Source organism: Notolepis coatsorum (assembly GCF_963971535.1).
Source record: "Notolepis coatsorum genome assembly, chromosome: 18".
In the NCBI taxonomy this organism is placed as follows: Eukaryota; Metazoa; Chordata; class Actinopteri; order Aulopiformes; family Paralepididae; genus Notolepis; species Notolepis coatsorum.
Window position 1 is genome coordinate 95511450 of NC_140182.1, and position 18932 is coordinate 95530381.

The window sequence follows — 18932 nt, forward strand, 5'->3', positions numbered from 1 at the left end:
TTTAATCTAGATTCATCTAGATTAATTACAGAAAATTGTGAGATGAATTAGTAAAATATTTTTTATCTATTGACAGCAGTTATGTCCTAAAGGTGATGCGTTTTATTCTGCAGTCATAATACATAAACTCACCCACCGGATTAAACTGTGCACGTCATGTGACTCTAGAGCTAACCTTTGCATTAGCATGATCAATAGCAAAATATGACATATGGGAGTGAGTGCTATATTGTGGGATTGGCAATAGAATTACATTCCCCCTTGTTCAATCACAATGCGTGTTTGAAACTAAATGTTCCAATAAAACATCTGATCCAACGTACTGGACAGTGAGAGACAGTGGGATGGTCTATCTATAATTAGTGATGCTCGATATTGGCTTTTTTACCAATACCGATATACCGATATTGTCCAACTCTTAATTTCCGATACCGATATCAACCGATACCGATATATGCAGGGTTTCCCCCCCCCAAAAAACGGAATAATTTCAGGTAATTAACATATCTCTTGTCATGTAATTAACACAACATTATGCATACTTTGACAATAAATCAAATAATAATTTGTTCTTACTTGCTTGCCTGGGCAAATAAAGGTTAAATAAATGTTAAAAAAAAAGATAATAATAATTATTATTTTTTCTTTTTTTTTGAAAACCGATACCGATATTTTCCGATATCACATTTTGATGCCAATACCGGCCGATAATATCGGTAGGCCGATAATATCGGACATCCCTATCTATAACCCCAACAAGTGCACATGTTTGCTCGAATGCCACCAGCAGCAAGTATATAAATACACTAGCCATTTTACCTTAACAGTAGCCCCGGGGAAGAAGAGCCAGTTGGCTGTGTCAGGGGGGTCCAGGTTGTCCTCCAGGAGAGGTGGTCTGTGGGCGGCGTTGACCAGTAGCACATTGTCCAGCCCCCAGCAGGACTCGTAGCCCTCAGGGCCCTGTGGGGCCTCCTGGGACCATCGCACACGCACGCCCTCACCCCTGGACCCATGTGGCATGGGCAGGAGGTGGACTACAGTGCTACTGTTGGTGGGAGCTCTGGGGGAGGCAGGACACACACAGGAGTCAGGGCTACAGTGCTACTGTTGGTGGGAGCTCTGGGGGAGGCAGGACACACACAGGAGTCAGGGCTACAGTGCTACTGTTGGTGGGAGCTCTGGGGGAGGCAGGACACACACAGGAGTCAGGGTGTGTGTGTGTGTGATAGGATGAGGTTAAAGGTGTTTGTGTTTGTGTGTACGCATGTATGTGTTTGTGTGTGTGTGTGTGTGTGTGTGTGTGTGTGTGTGTGTGTGTGTGTGTGTGTGTGTGTGTGTGTGTGTGTGTGTGTGTGTGTTTTTGTATGTTCTGTGTGTGTGGTTGTGTGTATGTGTGATGATATACAACCAAATGTGTGTGTGTTTGTGTGTACTGTACATCTACTGTACATCTTATATATGTGATATGTTATATCGTATATCATATATCATATATCTTCTATATTATATCTGATCTTGTCTTATCTTTTCTTAATTCAGTCCAGTGTGTTGACAGAGAGAAGAAACTATATTAAATAAAAACTAACTCTCTCCACGGGTCGCTTCCCCTGTTTACACCAAAAGCCCAACATGCAATTAGCACACAGCTGGAGATAACGACAAGATAATATCATCAAATTATGTCGCCGCTTGAGAGAGAGACGGGGAGAGAGAGGCGGGAGAGAGGGAGAGAATGAGAGAGCGTGGAAAGGAGAGGAAAAGAGGACGATCACAGAGACACAAACAGGAAGGGGATGACAAATTGAGAGGGGGAGGTGTGAACGAGGGAGATAGAAAAAAAAGGAGTGGACGGGTGTTTATGGCAGATGGAGGGACTGTGGGACGGATGGCGAGAGAGGAAGGAGGGAGCAGAGAAAAGAGAGAGAGGAAGGAGGGAGCAGAGAAAAGAGAGAGAGAGAGAGAGAGAGAGAGAGAGAGAGAGAGAGAGAGAGAGAGAGAGAGAGAGAGAGAGAGAGAGAGAGAGAGAGAGAGAGAGAGAGAGAGAGAGAGAGAGAGAGAGAGAGAGGAAGGAGGGAGCAGAGAAAAGAGAGAGAGATAGAGAGAGATATAGAGAGAGAGAGAGAGAGAGAGAGAGAGAGAGAGAGAGAGAGATAGAGATATAGAGATAGAGATAGAGAGAGAGAGAGAGAGAGAGAGAGAGAGAGAGAGAGAGAGAGAGAGAGAGAGAGAGAGAGAGAGAGAGAGAGACACAGAGAGCGAGAGATAGAGAGAGAGAGAGAGAGAGAGAGAGAGAGAGAGAGAGAGAGAGAGAGAGAGAGAGAGAGAGAGAGAGAGAGAGAGAGAGAGAGAGAGAGAGACCTGATCTTCTCCAGGGTGATCCAGTCCTCGGAGCCGTTGGTGGCGCTGCCGCTCAGGCTGTACGTCACTGTGATGCTGGGGTCTGAGTAACTGAACCGACACGAGCCTGAGCCTGGAACACACACACACACACACACACACACACACACACACACACACACACACACACACACACACACACACACACACACACACACACACACACACACACACACACACACACACACACACACACACACACACGCACACACACACACACACACTTTTCTCATCAGTCTTGGACTATGGTGATGTAATCTTAAATCCTTGGACCCTGTCTATCACTCTGCCCTCAGATTCATCACCGGCGATAGAGACGACACTCATCACTGTGTCCTGGATGAGAAGGCTGGCTGTCCCTCTCTGGCGGAGAGGCAAACTATCCGCTGTTTGTCCCCTATTTGTCCACTCGTAAGGCCCTTACTGGTAAGCTACCTACCTCCTCATATCACATCGTTAATGGGATGGAATTTTGGGAGTTCGCTCGGGAACAGGGTAAATTTGCATGTTACTATGATACACCCCAGGTCATGGAATGAATGCCAACAGTCCCTAAAGATCGAGATTCTTCCCTTTGTTGCAGAGTTCAAGACCTTGATCTCTAGACGGGTTTCAATCAAGTTGTAGGGGAGAACGGGGGACGTTGTCACACAGGTAGGGTGTCACATTCATTATATTTCACCACCGGAGGGTCCTGTCTCCCATACTTTGGTATTTAAATGTCCAGAATTGGGGTCAGAGTTCACCTACATTGTCATATTTGGAATGAAACAACTGAGTTTGAGGTGAGAGGGCTTTTTGTGGTTTTCATGTCCATTTGTAAATATTCCGCTCCTCAGTATTTTTCTTCTAGGCTTTTACACAATTGGTTTAAAATGAAACAATTATTAACCTTAAAAAGTGTGAAGGGATAGCTATAGTTTAGATTGTTGTTAGCTAGCTAACTAGTTGTTAGATGGCTGTTAGCCTTGATGCTATCAAGACATTCCAGTTGGGGTTGGTCGTCACATTTTCTTTGGGGTTGGTTGTCACATGGAGTGCCCAGACCCTACATTTGGCATCACTGTAACAGGTGAATGAGTGTTCTTATTTTTTTTTTAATATAGGATGGCCTAAATATGTGTTCCTGTTTATGTTCATGTTAAGATGCATTAAGTTATGTATTTGTCAACTTGTCAATGCAATTAAACTTTCAAATTTAGTTCTGCCTTCTTGTCTTCTTTTTAAGATTTTTTCCCATTAAAACACATGGTGACAACCATCCCCATGATGGGGTTGGTTGTCACAATGTGTCAGAGTGTCTTTGGTAGGTGATTAACTCTTTGTTACAATACGTTGGAAAATGAGAGGGATACACATTTCAAGCCAACATCTTAAGCTTCGATTTAATGTAGGAATGACTATTGAAAGATGTTTTGATAATGAGCAATTCACACTAGAGTAAAACGTGTGACAACGTCCCCTGTTCTCCCCTACATGTTTTAATTGATTTGTTATCCTTGCTGTTGTCTGCTCTTGACTTGTTGTCTTATTGTTGTGATTTTTGATCACACACACAAACACACAGAAGACAAACAAATGGTGTGTATACGGTGACTTTACTCATAGTATATATTCCGATTTCTATTGGACTGTGGAAGTGGCATCGCGACTGGTCGCTGAGGCTTGTGGTGTAACACTAGGTGCGCGTTTGTACTGTTTGTGAATGTCTGTTTATTCTTACTAACATCATGTTAGGGGCTAAAAATAGCTACAGTAGACACGACCTACTAGAAATCGGATTACCCAAGAAAAACGCCGTTACAGCCGAGTTTATCCGCGGCAATAACATTCCGGTTGAAATCGCTAGGAGCCCTGGCGCACCGTGGTTTGTTATCCCCATTACCAAGCATTGCCGCCGATGAACGTAAACAAAGACGAGGCTGCAGAGCCGGGCTGCTAGAGAAACTGAGAAGACGCCCAGATAAACCTCCGCTGCCGAGTATTTTCCTAACAAATGCCAGATCTCTCGCTAACAAGATGGACGAACTGAGACTACAGGTTGCAACTAACAACACTGTGAAGGATAGCTGCGTGCTAATTGCCACAGAAACCTGGCTCCATTCATCCATCCCGGACATAGCTATCGAGCTAGAAGGGCGGACGCATCACAGACAAGACCGAACGAAGGAGAGCACAGGGAAGTCGCGCGGCGGTGGACTCTTAATCTACACGAAAGACTCCTGGGCGACGAACACAAACATTGTGAGTAACCATTGTTCACCCGACATAGAATATTTGACTGTCAAATGCCGACCCATTTACCTTCCAAGGGAATTTAACGATGTTCTGATAACCGCAGTGTACATTCCACCGGATGCTAATGCTACGCGCCGCTAGGTCAGCTACATAGCACCATTAGCAACCAACAAAACACATACCCTGAGGCTGTTCACATCATTGCGGGGGACTTTAATCACGCTGACCTGAAGAGAGTACTCCCCAAATTGTATCAGCATGTAAAATGTGCCACAAGAGGAGATAACACACTAGACAAGGTCTACTCTAATATTAAGCTGGGCTACAGAGCCAAAGCACTAGCCCATCTAGGTATGGCAGGGGGTCCAACAGATGACCAACTACAAACCCAGCCACTCCTCAGCCAACGAGGGTGACCCTCAGCTGGCAGAGGAGCTGAACTCCTTCTTCGCACGATTCGAGGCGAGGCCAACAAAAACATCCACACTGCACATCAACGCCTCCCCCGAGGCGGTGCCGACAGAAGCAGCCTCACCACACTCACCAGCCCTCAGCAGCATCATCCTCACGGAGCACGAGGTGAGACGCACACTGAAGGGAGTGAACCCTAGGAAAGCGGCGGGGCCGGACGGGGTCGTGTGACAGGTGCTGAAAGACTGCGCTGACCAGCACTAAGCACTAAGATCTTCAACCAGTCCCTGTCCCAGGCCATCGTCCCACCCTGCCTGAAAACCTCCATAATTATCCCGGTCCCAAAGAAGAACTCCATCAGTTGCCTGAACGACTACCATCCAGTCGCACTCACCTCCCTACCCATGAAGGTCTTTGAAAAGACACTCAAGCCCCACATCATCTCTAGCCTCCCACCCGGACTAGACCCCCACCAGTTCGCCTATAGAGCCAACAGGTCCACGGAGGATGCCATCGCCACGACTCTCCACTCTACCCTGTCCCATCTGGAGAGAGCGGGGGGCTACGCACGGCTGCTCTTCATGGACTTCAGCTCTGCATTTAATACCATCCTGCCTGACAGACTAGTGCCCAAACTCATGGACCTTGGACTAAACCATCCCCTCTGCCGGTGGTCCAAGGACTTCCTCTCTGACCGCCCCCAGAGGGTCAGGATAGACCCCCACACCTCCACAGCCTAAGCCTCAGCACCGGATCCCCCCAGGGCTGCGTGCTGAGTCCCCTTTTCTATTCTATTTACACACACGACTTCACCGCAGTCCACCCCAGCAACACCATCATCAAGTTCGCTGACGACACCACCGTGGTGGGCTGCATCACAAAAGGCGACGAGACCGCGTACCGCAATGAAGTAGAGCAGCTGTTAGCCCTGTGCAAAGATAACAACCTACAGCTGAATAAGCTAAAGACCCAGGAGATGATCGTGGACTACAGGAGGAAGAAGACCGACATACAGCCCCTGTACATCGACGGGGGATGTGTGGAGAGAGTCTCGGTCATCAAGTTCCTGGGTGTCCACCTGGAGGATGACCTGACCTGGAGAATCAACACCACGGCGATAGTGAAAAAGGCACAGCAGAGACTCTACTTCCTGAGAGTACTGAGAAACTACCACCTCAGACAAGACCTGCTTGTGTCTTTTTACCGCTGCTCCGTGGAAAGCATCCTCACCTACTGCATCAATGTGTGGTTCCTCAGCTGCACAGCCGCAGAGAGGAGGGCGCTCCAGAGGGTCGTCAACTCGGCCCAGAAGATTATCGGCTGCCCCCTCCCCTCACTGGAGGGACTATACGGCTCCCGCTGCCTTGGAAAAGCAGTGAAAATACTGAAGGACCCACACCACCCGGGCAACAAACACTTCGTACGGCTGCGCTCGGGCAGGCGTTTCAGTGCCATGCCCACCCGGACAAACAGACTGAAGTTTAGTTTTTATCCCAGGGCCATATGTTTACATTTACATTTACATTTAGTCATTTAGCTGACGCTTTTATCCAAAGCGACTTACAAGTTCTGTACGACAAGACAGCAAGAAGGGTACAACTCTATCAGCTGAGTAACAATGTTCATCAAGTGTTGCGTGTTACAGTGTAGGTTAGTTTATTAGGACAAGTGCATGACAGTAAGGTTAGTCAGGGTTAGATTTTTTTTTTTTTTTTTTATTTATTATTTCAGATAATGGTTGAAGAAGTGAGTCTTTAGTCGACGGCGAAAGATTGGACGGGATTTGGCTGTCCTAACTGGGATGGGTAGTTCATTCCACCATTGTGGGGCAAGGACTGAGAATAGGCGGCTTCTCTTTGATGACCCTCCGGGAGCTTGGATAGGAGTAGGTCTGAGGCGGCCAGAAGATGCAGAGCGTAGGGGTCTTGAGGGTGTGTAGTTAGAGACCATTGACCGGAGGTAGGCGGGAGCGGTTCCCTTTGCTGCACGGTATGCTAGGTCGAGGGCCTTGAAGCGGATACGTGCAGCAATGGGGAGCCAGTGCAGGTCCCTAAGAAGTGGGGTGACATGGGCCGACTTCGGTAGGTTTGATATCAGGCGGGCCGCTGCGTTTTGAATGAGTTGAAGAGGCTTGGTGGCAGTGGCCGGGAGGCCAGCTAGCAGTGCGTTGCAGTAGTCGAGGCGGGAGATGACTGTTGATTGGACGAGGAGTTGGGTGGCTTCTTTTGTCAGGAAGGGGCGTATCCTTCTGACGTTGCTCAGGAGGAATCTGCAGGTTCTGGTTGTCGCTGCGATGTGAGCAGAGAAGTTCAACTGGTCGTCGAGGACAACACCAAGGTTCTTGGCGGTCGGGGACGCGGTCACAGCTGCATTCTCGACTGTGATGGAGAGGTCGGTCAGGGGGGAGGATTTGGCCGGCAGGTGGAGCAATTCTGTTTTGCTTAGGTTCAGTTTGAGGTGGTTGGTCGTCATCCAGGCGGAGATGTCGGACAGACAGGCCGAGATCCGCTCAGAGACGTGGATATCTGAGGGAGGGAAGGAGAGGAAGAGTTGAGTATCATCGGCATAACAATGATATGAGAAGCCATGAGACGTGATAATGTTATCCAGTGATTTAGTGTAGAGGGAGAAGAGAAGGGGTCCTAGGACCGAGCCCTGGGGGACACCCGTCCGGAGGGGGCGGGTGGCCGACAGAGTCCCTCTCCATGACACTTGGTAGGAGCGGTCGTTGAGGTATGATGTCAGCCATGTCAGCGCAGATCCAGCCACTCCCATTCCTGCAAGGGCCGCGAGGAGGATCTGATGGTTGACTGTGTCGAAGGCTGCAGATAGATCTAGGAGAATCAGGACAGAGGAGAGGCCTTTCGCTTTTGCTAAGTGAAGTGCCTCTGTGACCGCAATGAGGACCGTTTCTGTGGAGTGGCCAGTCCGGAAGCCAGACTGATTGGGGTCTAGGAGGTCATTCTGTAAGAGATAAGCAGTAAGTTGGTTGGATACAGCACGTTCAAGTGTTTTAGAAAGAAAGGAGAGAAGAGAGACAGGACAATAGTTGGCTATGACAGTGGGGTTCAGGGTTGGTTTTTTTATGAGGGGCGTGACTCTGGCTTGTTTTAGGGAGGTGGGGACCACCCCCGAGTTGAGTGAGGAGTTGATGGTTGCAGTTAGGAATGGGAGGATGTCCGGTGCTATGGTCTGGAGGAGTGGGGAGGGTAGCTGGTCCAGCTGGCATGTAGTCGGACGGTTCGACGTTACCAGTGTCAGGGTCTCGGCTTCTGTAATGGGAGAGAAAGATGACAGAGTGAAGGATGAGGTTCTCGATTCAGCGTTTGGAATGGGTGGGGGTTGGGAGAAGGAGCTGCGGATGTTCTCCACTTTTTCCTCAAAGAAGATCGCAAAGTCTTCGGCAGAAAAAGATGAGGGAGGAGGGGGTGGGGGGGGAGTGAGGAGGGAGGACATGGAAGCATGCAGTTTGCGAAGATTCTTGGCAGAGGCCTCGATCCTATGGTGAAAGAAAGAAGCTTTGGCATTAGTAATGGTTTTGGAGAATGTTAACAAGAGGTTGTGATATGTGTCGATGTCAGCAGTGAGGCGTGATTTTCTATACTTCCTCTCAGCCGCTCTCAGGACCTGTCTTTGTGCACTAAACTCAGCTAAATTTTAAAACAACAGTCTCCCTTGCACCCCCCCCCCCCCCCCACACACACACGCACACACAACATTAAGGGATAGTGCAATTATAATTATCTTTTACACCCCCCTGTTTATATTAATGTTATTTATGCCTTACTCCTGTTTTTATATTTAATACTGTGTTTAGGACTGTGTTTTTATATTTTTACTAGCACCTAGGGCTGCATTTTAAATTCCGTTGTAACAACTGTAACAATGACAATAAAGATCTATTCTATTCTATTCTATTCTATTCTATTGCCTATATTTATTGTAACATATTGTATTATGACCGATAGGACATACAGACGGGGTCAGACCCTCATCTGCACCTTTGTTTATACTGTTTAATTTGATCATATTCTATATTCAGATCAAATTGTATTGCCTATATTTATGCCTGCATCTATTACCCGGCCCATACCTGTACCTCCCCTCCCCTCCCCCCTCCCACAAGCTGCTATGACGCTTGCATTTCCCCAAGGGGATCAATAAAGGAATATATTATCTTATCATGAAGGAATGTTAACACACACACACACCCACCCTGCCAGGGACGTTACTTCATGATTAGTCGTCCTCAGCCTGCTGTATTGACATCACGCTAAGCCCTGGTGAAGGCAGACCGCTTTGGAAGCCACCGAAGGTGTCAGCTAGTTTATTTTTCTCATCAATTTAACATCCTGCCTCAGTCAGATGGGCAATGAGCCACCCTCTGCCCTGAGGGGCAGCAGCCAGGCGTGGAGGCTGAGTGCCCCAACAACCTGCCCCCCTCCTTGCCTCTCTAGTCATGAAGTCAATGCTGTGTAAATGATGTCAGGGCAGAACAAAGAGATCAGCAGCTTAACAGGGCCAGGAGGAGCCACAGGGCTGGCATGGTGGGGCTTTCTGTCACCGGCTTTCTGTCCACACATCCAAGACGAGGGATACTAGTGTGTGTGTGTGTGTGTGTGTGTGTGTGTGTGTGTGTGTGTGTGTGTGTGTGCGTGCGTGCGTGCGTGCGTGCGTGCGTGCGTGCATGCGTGCGTGCGTGCGTGCGTGCGTGCGTGTACGCACCTGTGTATGTGTGTGCGTGAGTGTGCTTATTTTGTGTGTTTTTTCGTATGGTACACTAAGTTTATGTGCACTCAGGTCTCCTGTTTACTCTGCACGCAAAAACTCGAGTCTGTCTGAGCGCCATGGGGGTGAGGAGATCAAAGGTCACTAATGGAGGACGCGGGCTAACCCCCCCTGCAGCTCCACCTCCCCATCACCTCCTCCCCCCTGCTTTATACTGTACCTCCCACACCCTCTCCTCCTCCCCCCTGCTTTATACTGTACCTCCCACACCATCACCTCCTCTCCCCTGCTTTATACTGTACCTCCCACACCATCACCTCCTCCCCCCTGCTTTATACTGTACCTCCCACACCCTCTCCTCCTCCCCCCTGCTTTATACTGTACCTCCCACACCATCACCTCCTCTCCCCTGCTTTATACTGTACCTCCCACACCATCACCTCCTCACCCCTGCTTTATACTGTACCTCCCACACCATCACCTCCTCTCCCCTGCTTTATACTGTACCTCCCACACCCTCTCCTCCTCCCCCTGCTTTATACTGTACCTCCCACACCATCACCTCCTCCCCCCTGCTTTATACTGTACCTCCCACACCATCACCTCCTCCCCTGCTTTATACTGTACCTCCCACATCCTCTCCTCCTCTCCCCTGCTTTATACTGTACCTCCCACACCATCTCCTCCTCTCCCCTGCTTTATACTGTACCTCCCACACCATCACCTCCTCCCCCTGCTTTATACTGTACCTCCCACACCCTCACCTCCTCCCCCCTGCTTTATACTGTACCTCCCACACCCTCTCCTCCTCTCCCTGCTTTATACTGTACCTCCCACACCCTCTCCTCCTCTCCCCTGCTTTATACTGTACCTCCCACACCCTCACCTCCTCTCCCCTGCTTTATACTGTACCTCCCACACCATCACCTCCTCCCCCCTGCTTTATACTGTACCTCCCACACCATCACCTCCTCCCCCCTGCTTTATACTGTACCTCCCACACCCTCCCCTCCTCCCCCCTGCTTTATACTGTACCTCCCACACCATCTCCTCCTCTCCCCTGCTTTATACTGTACCTCCCACACCATCACCTCCTCCCCCCTGCTTTATACTGTACCTCCCACACCATCTCCTCCTCTCCCCTGCTTTATACTGTACCTCCCACACCATCTCCTCCTCTCCCCTGCTTTATACTGTACCTCCCACACCATCTCCTCCTCTCCCCTGCTTTATACTGTACCTCCCACACCATCACCTCCTCCCCCCTGCTTTATACTGTACCTCCCACACCATCACCTCCTCCCCCCTGCTTTATACTGTACCTCCCACACCATCACCTCCTCACCCTCACCCTCCTCAGCCCTCAGACCTGTCTTGTCCACACCCCCCCCCCCCCCCCACACCCCCACTGGGAGATGGCCCTGCATTAGCTTGCCTTCACTGCTCTGCCACACACACATGGGGGGGGGGGGGGGGGGGGCTTGGGGGAGGGGTTGGGGCGTTGGGTGGGTGGTCTTGGAGGATCGCTGCAGCAGGTACTCTTATACGGTCCCGGTGGGGACCTGGCGGATGCGTGTAATGGACATGAAAAATACAATGCCTCTGAAAACTCTGCCGTGGGCTTTTGGATGCTTTCCAGGTCCCTGTAAATGATTCATCGCAGGGATAGGAGAGAGAGAGAGAGAGAGAGAGAGAGAGAGAGAGAGAGAGAGAGAGAGAGAGAGAGAGAGGATTGTGGTTGTCTTCTTGACATTTAATTAAAGGATTTGTCTGTCTCGTAAACGTCTGTTGAACGAGAGGTAGTAGCGTAGCGACTGTTCATCATGACACCGCGTTGACACGTGTGTTGTTAAGCGGCGCGTGACGCTTTGATGTGGTACACTACTCACCCAGGGAGAACTGCAGGATGGAGGCAGTGCTGGTGTTGAGGGGCACGGTGCTCTGTGGGAGACGGAGACAGAAAGAGGTTTGCCTTCAAAACACTGAGTTGAGATTAGACTTAAAAAACATCAGATGCAAGGGTGGTTGTGGTTCGCAGAGCTAAAGATATACAATGGAATCGTTTACCACTAGTTGATGCATTTAGCGCTATAGTGCACAGTGGGAGAAAAGGGGTCCCAGAGAATTGCATATCACGGTTCACCAGCTGGCGCACGAGGACGCGCACGAGGACACACACGCACGCTACGACTACGGGGATGATATAGAACACGGAGATGCACTGGAGACGTGTAAACATGCCCTTGTGTTTCAAATTGATTGGTCGATACGATCTCCCTCGAAGACGCCAAAACCAAAAGTGAAACTTAACACGGTGGGATATTGACATTGAGAGAGAAAAGAAAACGGTCTATTTATGTGGAAATGTGAATATAAACAAAAGCGTTAAATTACAAGAAAACATTGGATACCCTTAACTCATTCAGCGCCAGACCCGATGATAGTCGGGTTAACTCACCGACCGTTCAGCGCCAATCACGAGTATAGTTGGGTTTTAATCGTTATTTCTTTTATTAGTGATATCCATTCATTTTCATCCATCCAGCCTGATGTTATCATTGGGAATGGGTCTGAGCTCGCAAAAGGGCAAATACCGCCGCCATTAGGAATGGTGTAGTTTCTTTTCTGGGACGATCCGAGCCGTGCGGGCGGGGTTTAGGTGCTCAGGCGAGGTAGGCCTATACAATGATGGCATGAAACAGTAACCCCGCCTGCCCGTTCGTGTGTAACGCTTGGTAATGTGCGACGGACCTCCACGAGCAGTATTTGGAATGGCGATCAGATAATTGGATTATTTCTTTTGCATTACATGAGATACCTGGTAAGAACACTATATATAAAAGCTTGCATTGATCTGATATGTCTTTCAACCCCGATTGAAACTGTCTCTGTGTGTGTGTGTGGCTGTGTGCTGTTGGGTGGGAGGAGGGGGGGGGGGGGGGGGGGGGGGGGCGCCGCGGTCCAGGGCTCTTTTCATTCTTGCATGAGGAAGGATAATAATGATGATCTAGTGTTGATTTCAGGAAGATTCGATAATCAGGCGAAAAATTACAACGTGTTTAGTGTATTCCACTAAAGGGCTATTATCGCGTCTTTTCCTGGAATTACTAAGAATCACCAAAACTATACTCATATTCAAAACGGTATAAAACGGAAATGTACCGATGAAAGAACAATCCGTTTTGTACATGTTGACTGCAAGCAACTCACTGATAATCGACGGGTGTATTAGACCCATAGCTATAATTTAAGCTATATTTTAAGCACTCGCATCTCGCAGTCCCCCCATTGATTAAAGTGGTGGCCGTTCTAGCGCCCTCTCACGCATTAAGCAATGGCGCAGAATGTGTTAAAGACAATGTACAATTGTGACAAATGGGAGACCGACCAACACCTTGTGCAAATGTGCGTGTTTGTGTGTATGTTTGTGTGTGTGTTGGCTAGACGCGCATGTTTGTCACACGTGACAGAAGAGCTGCCAGGCTGCTGCATCAAACATTTAGACTGGCGACAGACCAAGCTAATGCTTATCAGAGAAGTAAATAGAACAACAGAGAACTAAACACACTCTGCTGCCGGCTGCTTTCATCTCCTACAGCAGGATAGAGAGTTTGAATCAACTCCGTTTAGAATAGATGGCATTGAAGCATGCACAGGTATGATAAACAACCTGTGTGTGTGTGTGTGTGTGTGTGTGTGGGTGTGTGTGTGTGTGTGTGTGTGTGTGTGTGTGTGTGTGTGTGTGTGTGTGTGTGCGCGTGTGTGTGTTGTGTGTGTGTGTGTGTGTGTGCGTATGTGTGTGTGTGTGTGTGTGTGTGTGTGTGTGTGTGTGTGTGTGTGTGTGTGTGTGTGTGTGTGTGTGTGTGTGTGTGTGTGTGTGTGTGTGTGCGCGCCCTTGTTTTCCTACCGTTGTAGAGACCAAATGTCCCCACAAGTGATTATACATTTTATGTCGTTATGGGGACATTATGGTTATGGTTATGGTTAGGTTAATGTTAGGGTTAGGGTTAGGATAAGGGCTAGGATTAGGCATGTAGTCATTATGGTTAAGGTTATGGTAGAGGTTAGGTAATCAATGTAAGTCTATGGAATGTCCCCACAATGCATGAAAACAGGCTTGTGTGAGGCAGCTTGCTTGTGTGTATATGCTTTTAATCAAGTTTAGCTTGGCTGGCAATTTAACATAACACATGCACTCAACACCAACTCGATGTGAACTCATCAAAGATAACAGAAGGAAATCACATCATTATTTATGTGGCTGTCTTTGATGTTAAAACAATAGCCGTGGCAGGACAGAGAGAGAGACTTTGAGTTTGGAGTGCGCTGCAACACCAAACACCATGTAAATCTACCGTGAATAACTCACCGCAATAGTATCACATTATTCAATGTTTTGGTGTACAAGTCCAAAACAAATTCCCATGAACCCCTGGGAGACAAATCACTCTCCAAGAAGTGTTACGTGAAAGGCAGCGTGTCCATCTTCACCACATCACTCTAATACACGGACCGTTTGCTCTATCCCCGTTTGAAAGGCAGGGAGGTTGGGCAGGAGCATGGGATCTGTGGTATAATATGTCCTCATGTAAATATGTTCCCCTTACCTGTGCCCCCCCCCCCTCTCTGTGGAATCACCCCCTCCCCTGTGTCCCCAAACCTGTACCCCCTCCCCCCCATCTGACCTATCAAATGGGACCACACACCCCCTTTGTTGAACTATAAAGGGCTCCTCCCGACCACAATCAAGGTCGCTTTACCTGGGTCATTTCAGCTGATCACCTGGGGAGAGCCCCTCAGCCATTCTCTCTATGTATTCTATCTGTTTGGTTAATAAACCCTTGTTATTATCCAAGCCTCGGTTGACTGAGACATTCTTCATCAGGATATCCACAAATATCCCACAGATCCCAGTGTGGTTGTGACTACAACCAACATGCTGTAACTCAGTTGTGGTCGTGGTCACGTGGTAGCGGGTGGGGGGTCAGTGTGGTCAGACACTCACCAGCTCTCTCTCCCCGAAGGGCTGGCAGAATGTAACCGCCCTGCCGTGCATCAGGACCCCGCACTGCTCCCCAACCTCACAGTTACTGCATTCAGACCTGGGAAAGAGAAAGGGGGAGAGGGAGAGAGGGAGAAAAGGATGGGAGGGACAGAAGGGAGGAGAGGAGAGGAGAGGAGAGAGAAGAGAAGAGGAGAGGAGAGGAGAGGAGAGGAGAGGAGAGGAGAGGAGAGGAGAGGAGAGGAGAGGAGAGAGAAAAACATTACAAAATACATGGACAAAGTGCTCTGTACCACTGAAAGACATTGTGGGTGGAGTCACTAGACATCCTAGCCTGTAGTCACCAGAGGCTGGGGTCCAGCTCTCCTTGTAGATTGGAGTCAAAGTCGTCACGCAGCACAGCGTGTTTCCCATGAACCTCCGCTGCACAAACACACATGCTACCAGTTAGACTGGACCTGCACCGCACTTCATGTATTTTCATAATAATAATATCTACATTATTAGTATAGAGGTAATAATGTATTAGCGTGTCATTAAACAAGGACTCACCAAGGCTGGGTCTCAGTGGAGACTCGGTGGGCGCTGAAACATACAAGAGAAGAAGAGATTAGACATCAGTGATACAGGAGTGGCTGATTCTCCAACCAGAGAAGAAGAGATTAGATATCAGTGATCCAGCAGTCGCTGCTTCTCCAACTAGACAGGGAAGGAATGACGTGGATGAGCCGTGTACAGTTTGTCTCCACAAAGTGTGTCACTGTTAGTCATGCAGTGTGACATGTGTGTTGGTCTCTTTGTCTGGGCACGAGGCCAAGAGCTGGAGTACTTGTTAAGTCAGTCTTGTAATGTCAGTGAGACACATCCAAATGGATGGAGCTGATTCAACTAGGCGTAGAGGACACGGGTGACAAATACACCAGACTTTGATTAGTATGGACGTATTGGGTTGAGCGATTGTGGCCATGGGGGCCCTGGGGCAAAGAAAGTGCTATGGGCCCCATGTCCCTGAGAGCATGAGGACATAACCAGGGGTCCGGGGCAAGCTCCCCCAGGAAGGAATACAAAACTGGAATACTAATTTCGAGGGCCTTTTGATAAAGGACATCTGACAAATAGCTGCCCTTTACTACATGCTTGCATGAGCACATTATTCAAATGTTTAATACTTGAGTGTGTACTGTGTATGGATGTCCTCGTGGGTTCTTGTGTCCCAGTCAGTAACAGCAGTGCTAACGGGGCCGTTCTTCAGTCAGCTCTAAGTGAAACTAAACTTGCAGTGTGTCCTCGCTGGCCCCTGCTGCAGCCTCCGGGCTGTAGATAATAATGTCCAGTGTGATGTTAATTCCTCTCTGTAATGAAGGGCCGAAAGCAGTCATGATTAACAGTGCAATGCCAATTAACCGCCGTACTCCCCAGAGAGGCCCCTCGACGTGCCTTCATTTGTGCCCGCTGCACAAAACCAACACACTCCACCATCAATCTCTCCCAGGACACACACACAGACGCACTGAGAGGAGGAGGGCGGACAGACGGACGGAGGAAGTAGCAGATTGTGAGCGTTAAAGACTTAATGGATCAACTGAGGCATTTGAAACTCTTTTTATGATGCACCTCAGGATAATATAATATATAATGCAGGACCTGTCGCGAGGTCTTTAATTGGCATGCAACGACACTCAATGTTAGCGGCACACACACACCGGAACACACACGCATGCATTGTCTGTAGGATCGCCGATGCGATACTCCTCTGCGCTTAACCCATCCGTCGTCTTCCCCCAAGGGCAGCCAGGAGCAGACGAGGGCTGTGGCTGGGGGGGGGGGGGGGGGGAGGGGGGGAAGACCCTTACGAGCACAGGGAGAGCATGCAAACTCCACACAGAGGCCCGGGAGATACCCCACCTGGGTAACTGGCATCATGGAAACCTGGTCCCCAAGCGGGAATCGAACCCTGGACCTTCTTGCTGTGAGGCGACAGTGTTAACCAGTACACCACCGTGCCGCGCCACGGAACCGGATCAATCGATTATGCAAGCGGGACCCCCCCCCCCAAAAGGTGTGAGATTTGGGATATTCAGACGAGGAAAGTAGGCGAATGTCATTAATTTACAGAGACTCTACCATGACCTTTCTGTCAGTACTACTTTATAATCTTTACTTTGTGATGAACTATATAGTCATAACTCTTCTTTACTTCTTTCACTACTTGGGCACAATGGCTTTGACCTCATGCCGGTATAGGCTGCCCTCCTTCCCATCTGATCCTTGCCATTGAGTCTCGGTGGCGTAAGAGAGAGCCTGATTCTGGGTTGAAGAGAAGGATAATCTGCCAATGTGTTCTCCGACAGGAATGATCCTGCCCACCTGATAATCCACAGGGACACACACAGGAGCCTCATTCCAAAGTTTAACTGTCAGGTACTTATCTGTAAGACTCTCTTTAAAAACCTCACGCAGCACTTTAACATTTAGAAGGGGGGGGGGGGGGGGGGGCGGGGGGGCTTACCGTACATGGGAGGAAGGTTCACAAAATCCAGCAGAAACAATAGAATCGAAATCAAGAGAGGGGTTGGATTAACAAAATGACTGCTTAATATAGCAATCGTGTTTCTTACTTTGAGCCCTCATGGCTTCACTTCCTTTAGCTGCCCTGGTTTTAAATGCCTGGCTTTTTGAGATGGATTTACTGTTCAGGGAGGCACGACGGGGCGCCACTGTGCGGGTGATGAAGTTTCATGCTGACGGTAGAAGTTATGGAGTCTTAGTGCCGCGCTTCAGCGCGTGTTGGGCGCTTCAGCGGCAGTGACTGTGCCACGACACCCAGCCACACGCGTCTGGAACTCTCCGGCTCGGCAATGAAACACATAAAAAAGCAGATCAAAGGGCCTTCCTCTTTCTCTCTCTCTCTCCCTCTCTTCCTCTATCTCTCTTCCTCCCTCTCTCCGCCTCTAATCCTCCAAATGTCTGCCGATTCAAAAACGTGTTTAGAGGAGCTATCAATCCAATCCCATGGCCTCAGTTCTCTCTGCCCCTCTCTCTCTCCTTTGCCCCTCATTAATATTCCTATTAAGCTGTAATGAAGATGAAATGTTGCACTGTGCGTGTGTGTGTGTGTGTGTGTGTGTGTGTGTGTGTGTGTGTGTGTGTGTGTGTGTGTGTGTGTGTGTGTGTGTGTGTGTGTGTGTGTGTGTGTGTGTGTGTGTGTGTGTGTGTGCACGTGTGTGTTTTTTTTTTTCTTTTTCCAAGCCATCCACACATGCAGCCTGTTCTGCAGCTCCTCAGCCTGGCCTCGTCTCTTGCTAATCCACCCACACTCTACAAACTGACATCATAATAATGCCTCGTTGCCATTCTCTCCTCTCCTCCGTGTCTTCCTTGCTGCGGTCTTAAAAACAGCCCTTCTAAAACTCTTTCTAGTGAGTTCTGTTTGGCTGGAGAGTGGCCCAGAAGATTTCTCTGGCACTGCGGCTTAATCCTTCCAAGCCTTCCAGAAAAGGCCTCATTTACAGTTTCTCCTCATCACCCTCTTCCTCTCTCTTTCGCTCTGTCCTTCTATCACAATCTTTCCCTCATCTCTCTCTCTCTCTCTCTCTCTCTCTCTCTCTCTCTCTCTCTCTCTCTCTCTCTCTCTCCTCTCTCTCTCTCTCTCTCTCTCTCTCTCTCTCTCTCTCTCTCTCTCTCTCTCTCTCGTCTCTCTCTGGCTATAACCCTATGTGCGTGGAGAGCAGACAGTGGTGCTTATAGCACTGGGCTTAATCCCCTCTCACTTTCTTAAAGACGTCAATTACTGCCTCCTCTATTAGTGGCTCATCTCCGCTAATGCCTGTATCTCCCCGGCCAGGGCTTATATATGCACACGCACACAAACACACACACACACACACACACACACACACACACACACACACACACACACACACACACACACACACACACACACACACACACACACACACACACACACACACACACACACACACACACACACACACACACACACACACACACACACACACACACACATACATACATACATTGGCTGTTATGGTTTCATCTGCCAACGACCCCCTCTATCCAAACATGTATGTATACACATGCGAGTGCATGCACACACATAGGCGAATATAGGAGGAGTAATGCACAGGAGGGAGCG

At 48.9% G+C, this 18932-nt stretch overlaps 1 protein-coding gene across 1 annotated transcript in view; it reads right to left on the bottom strand.

Annotated features, from left to right (window-relative positions):
• reln (reelin) overlaps nt 1–18932 on the bottom strand; it is a gene marked incomplete at its 5' end in the record, with an annotated part of 170994 nt that overhangs the window by 115912 nt on the left and 36150 nt on the right. The window contains 6 exon segments of the mRNA XM_084335295.1: nt 820–1060; nt 2359–2470; nt 11664–11715; nt 14780–14876; nt 15121–15199; nt 15329–15361. Of these exon segments, the coding sequence (XP_084191421.1) occupies nt 820–1060; nt 2359–2470; nt 11664–11715; nt 14780–14876; nt 15121–15199; nt 15329–15361 (614 nt within the window).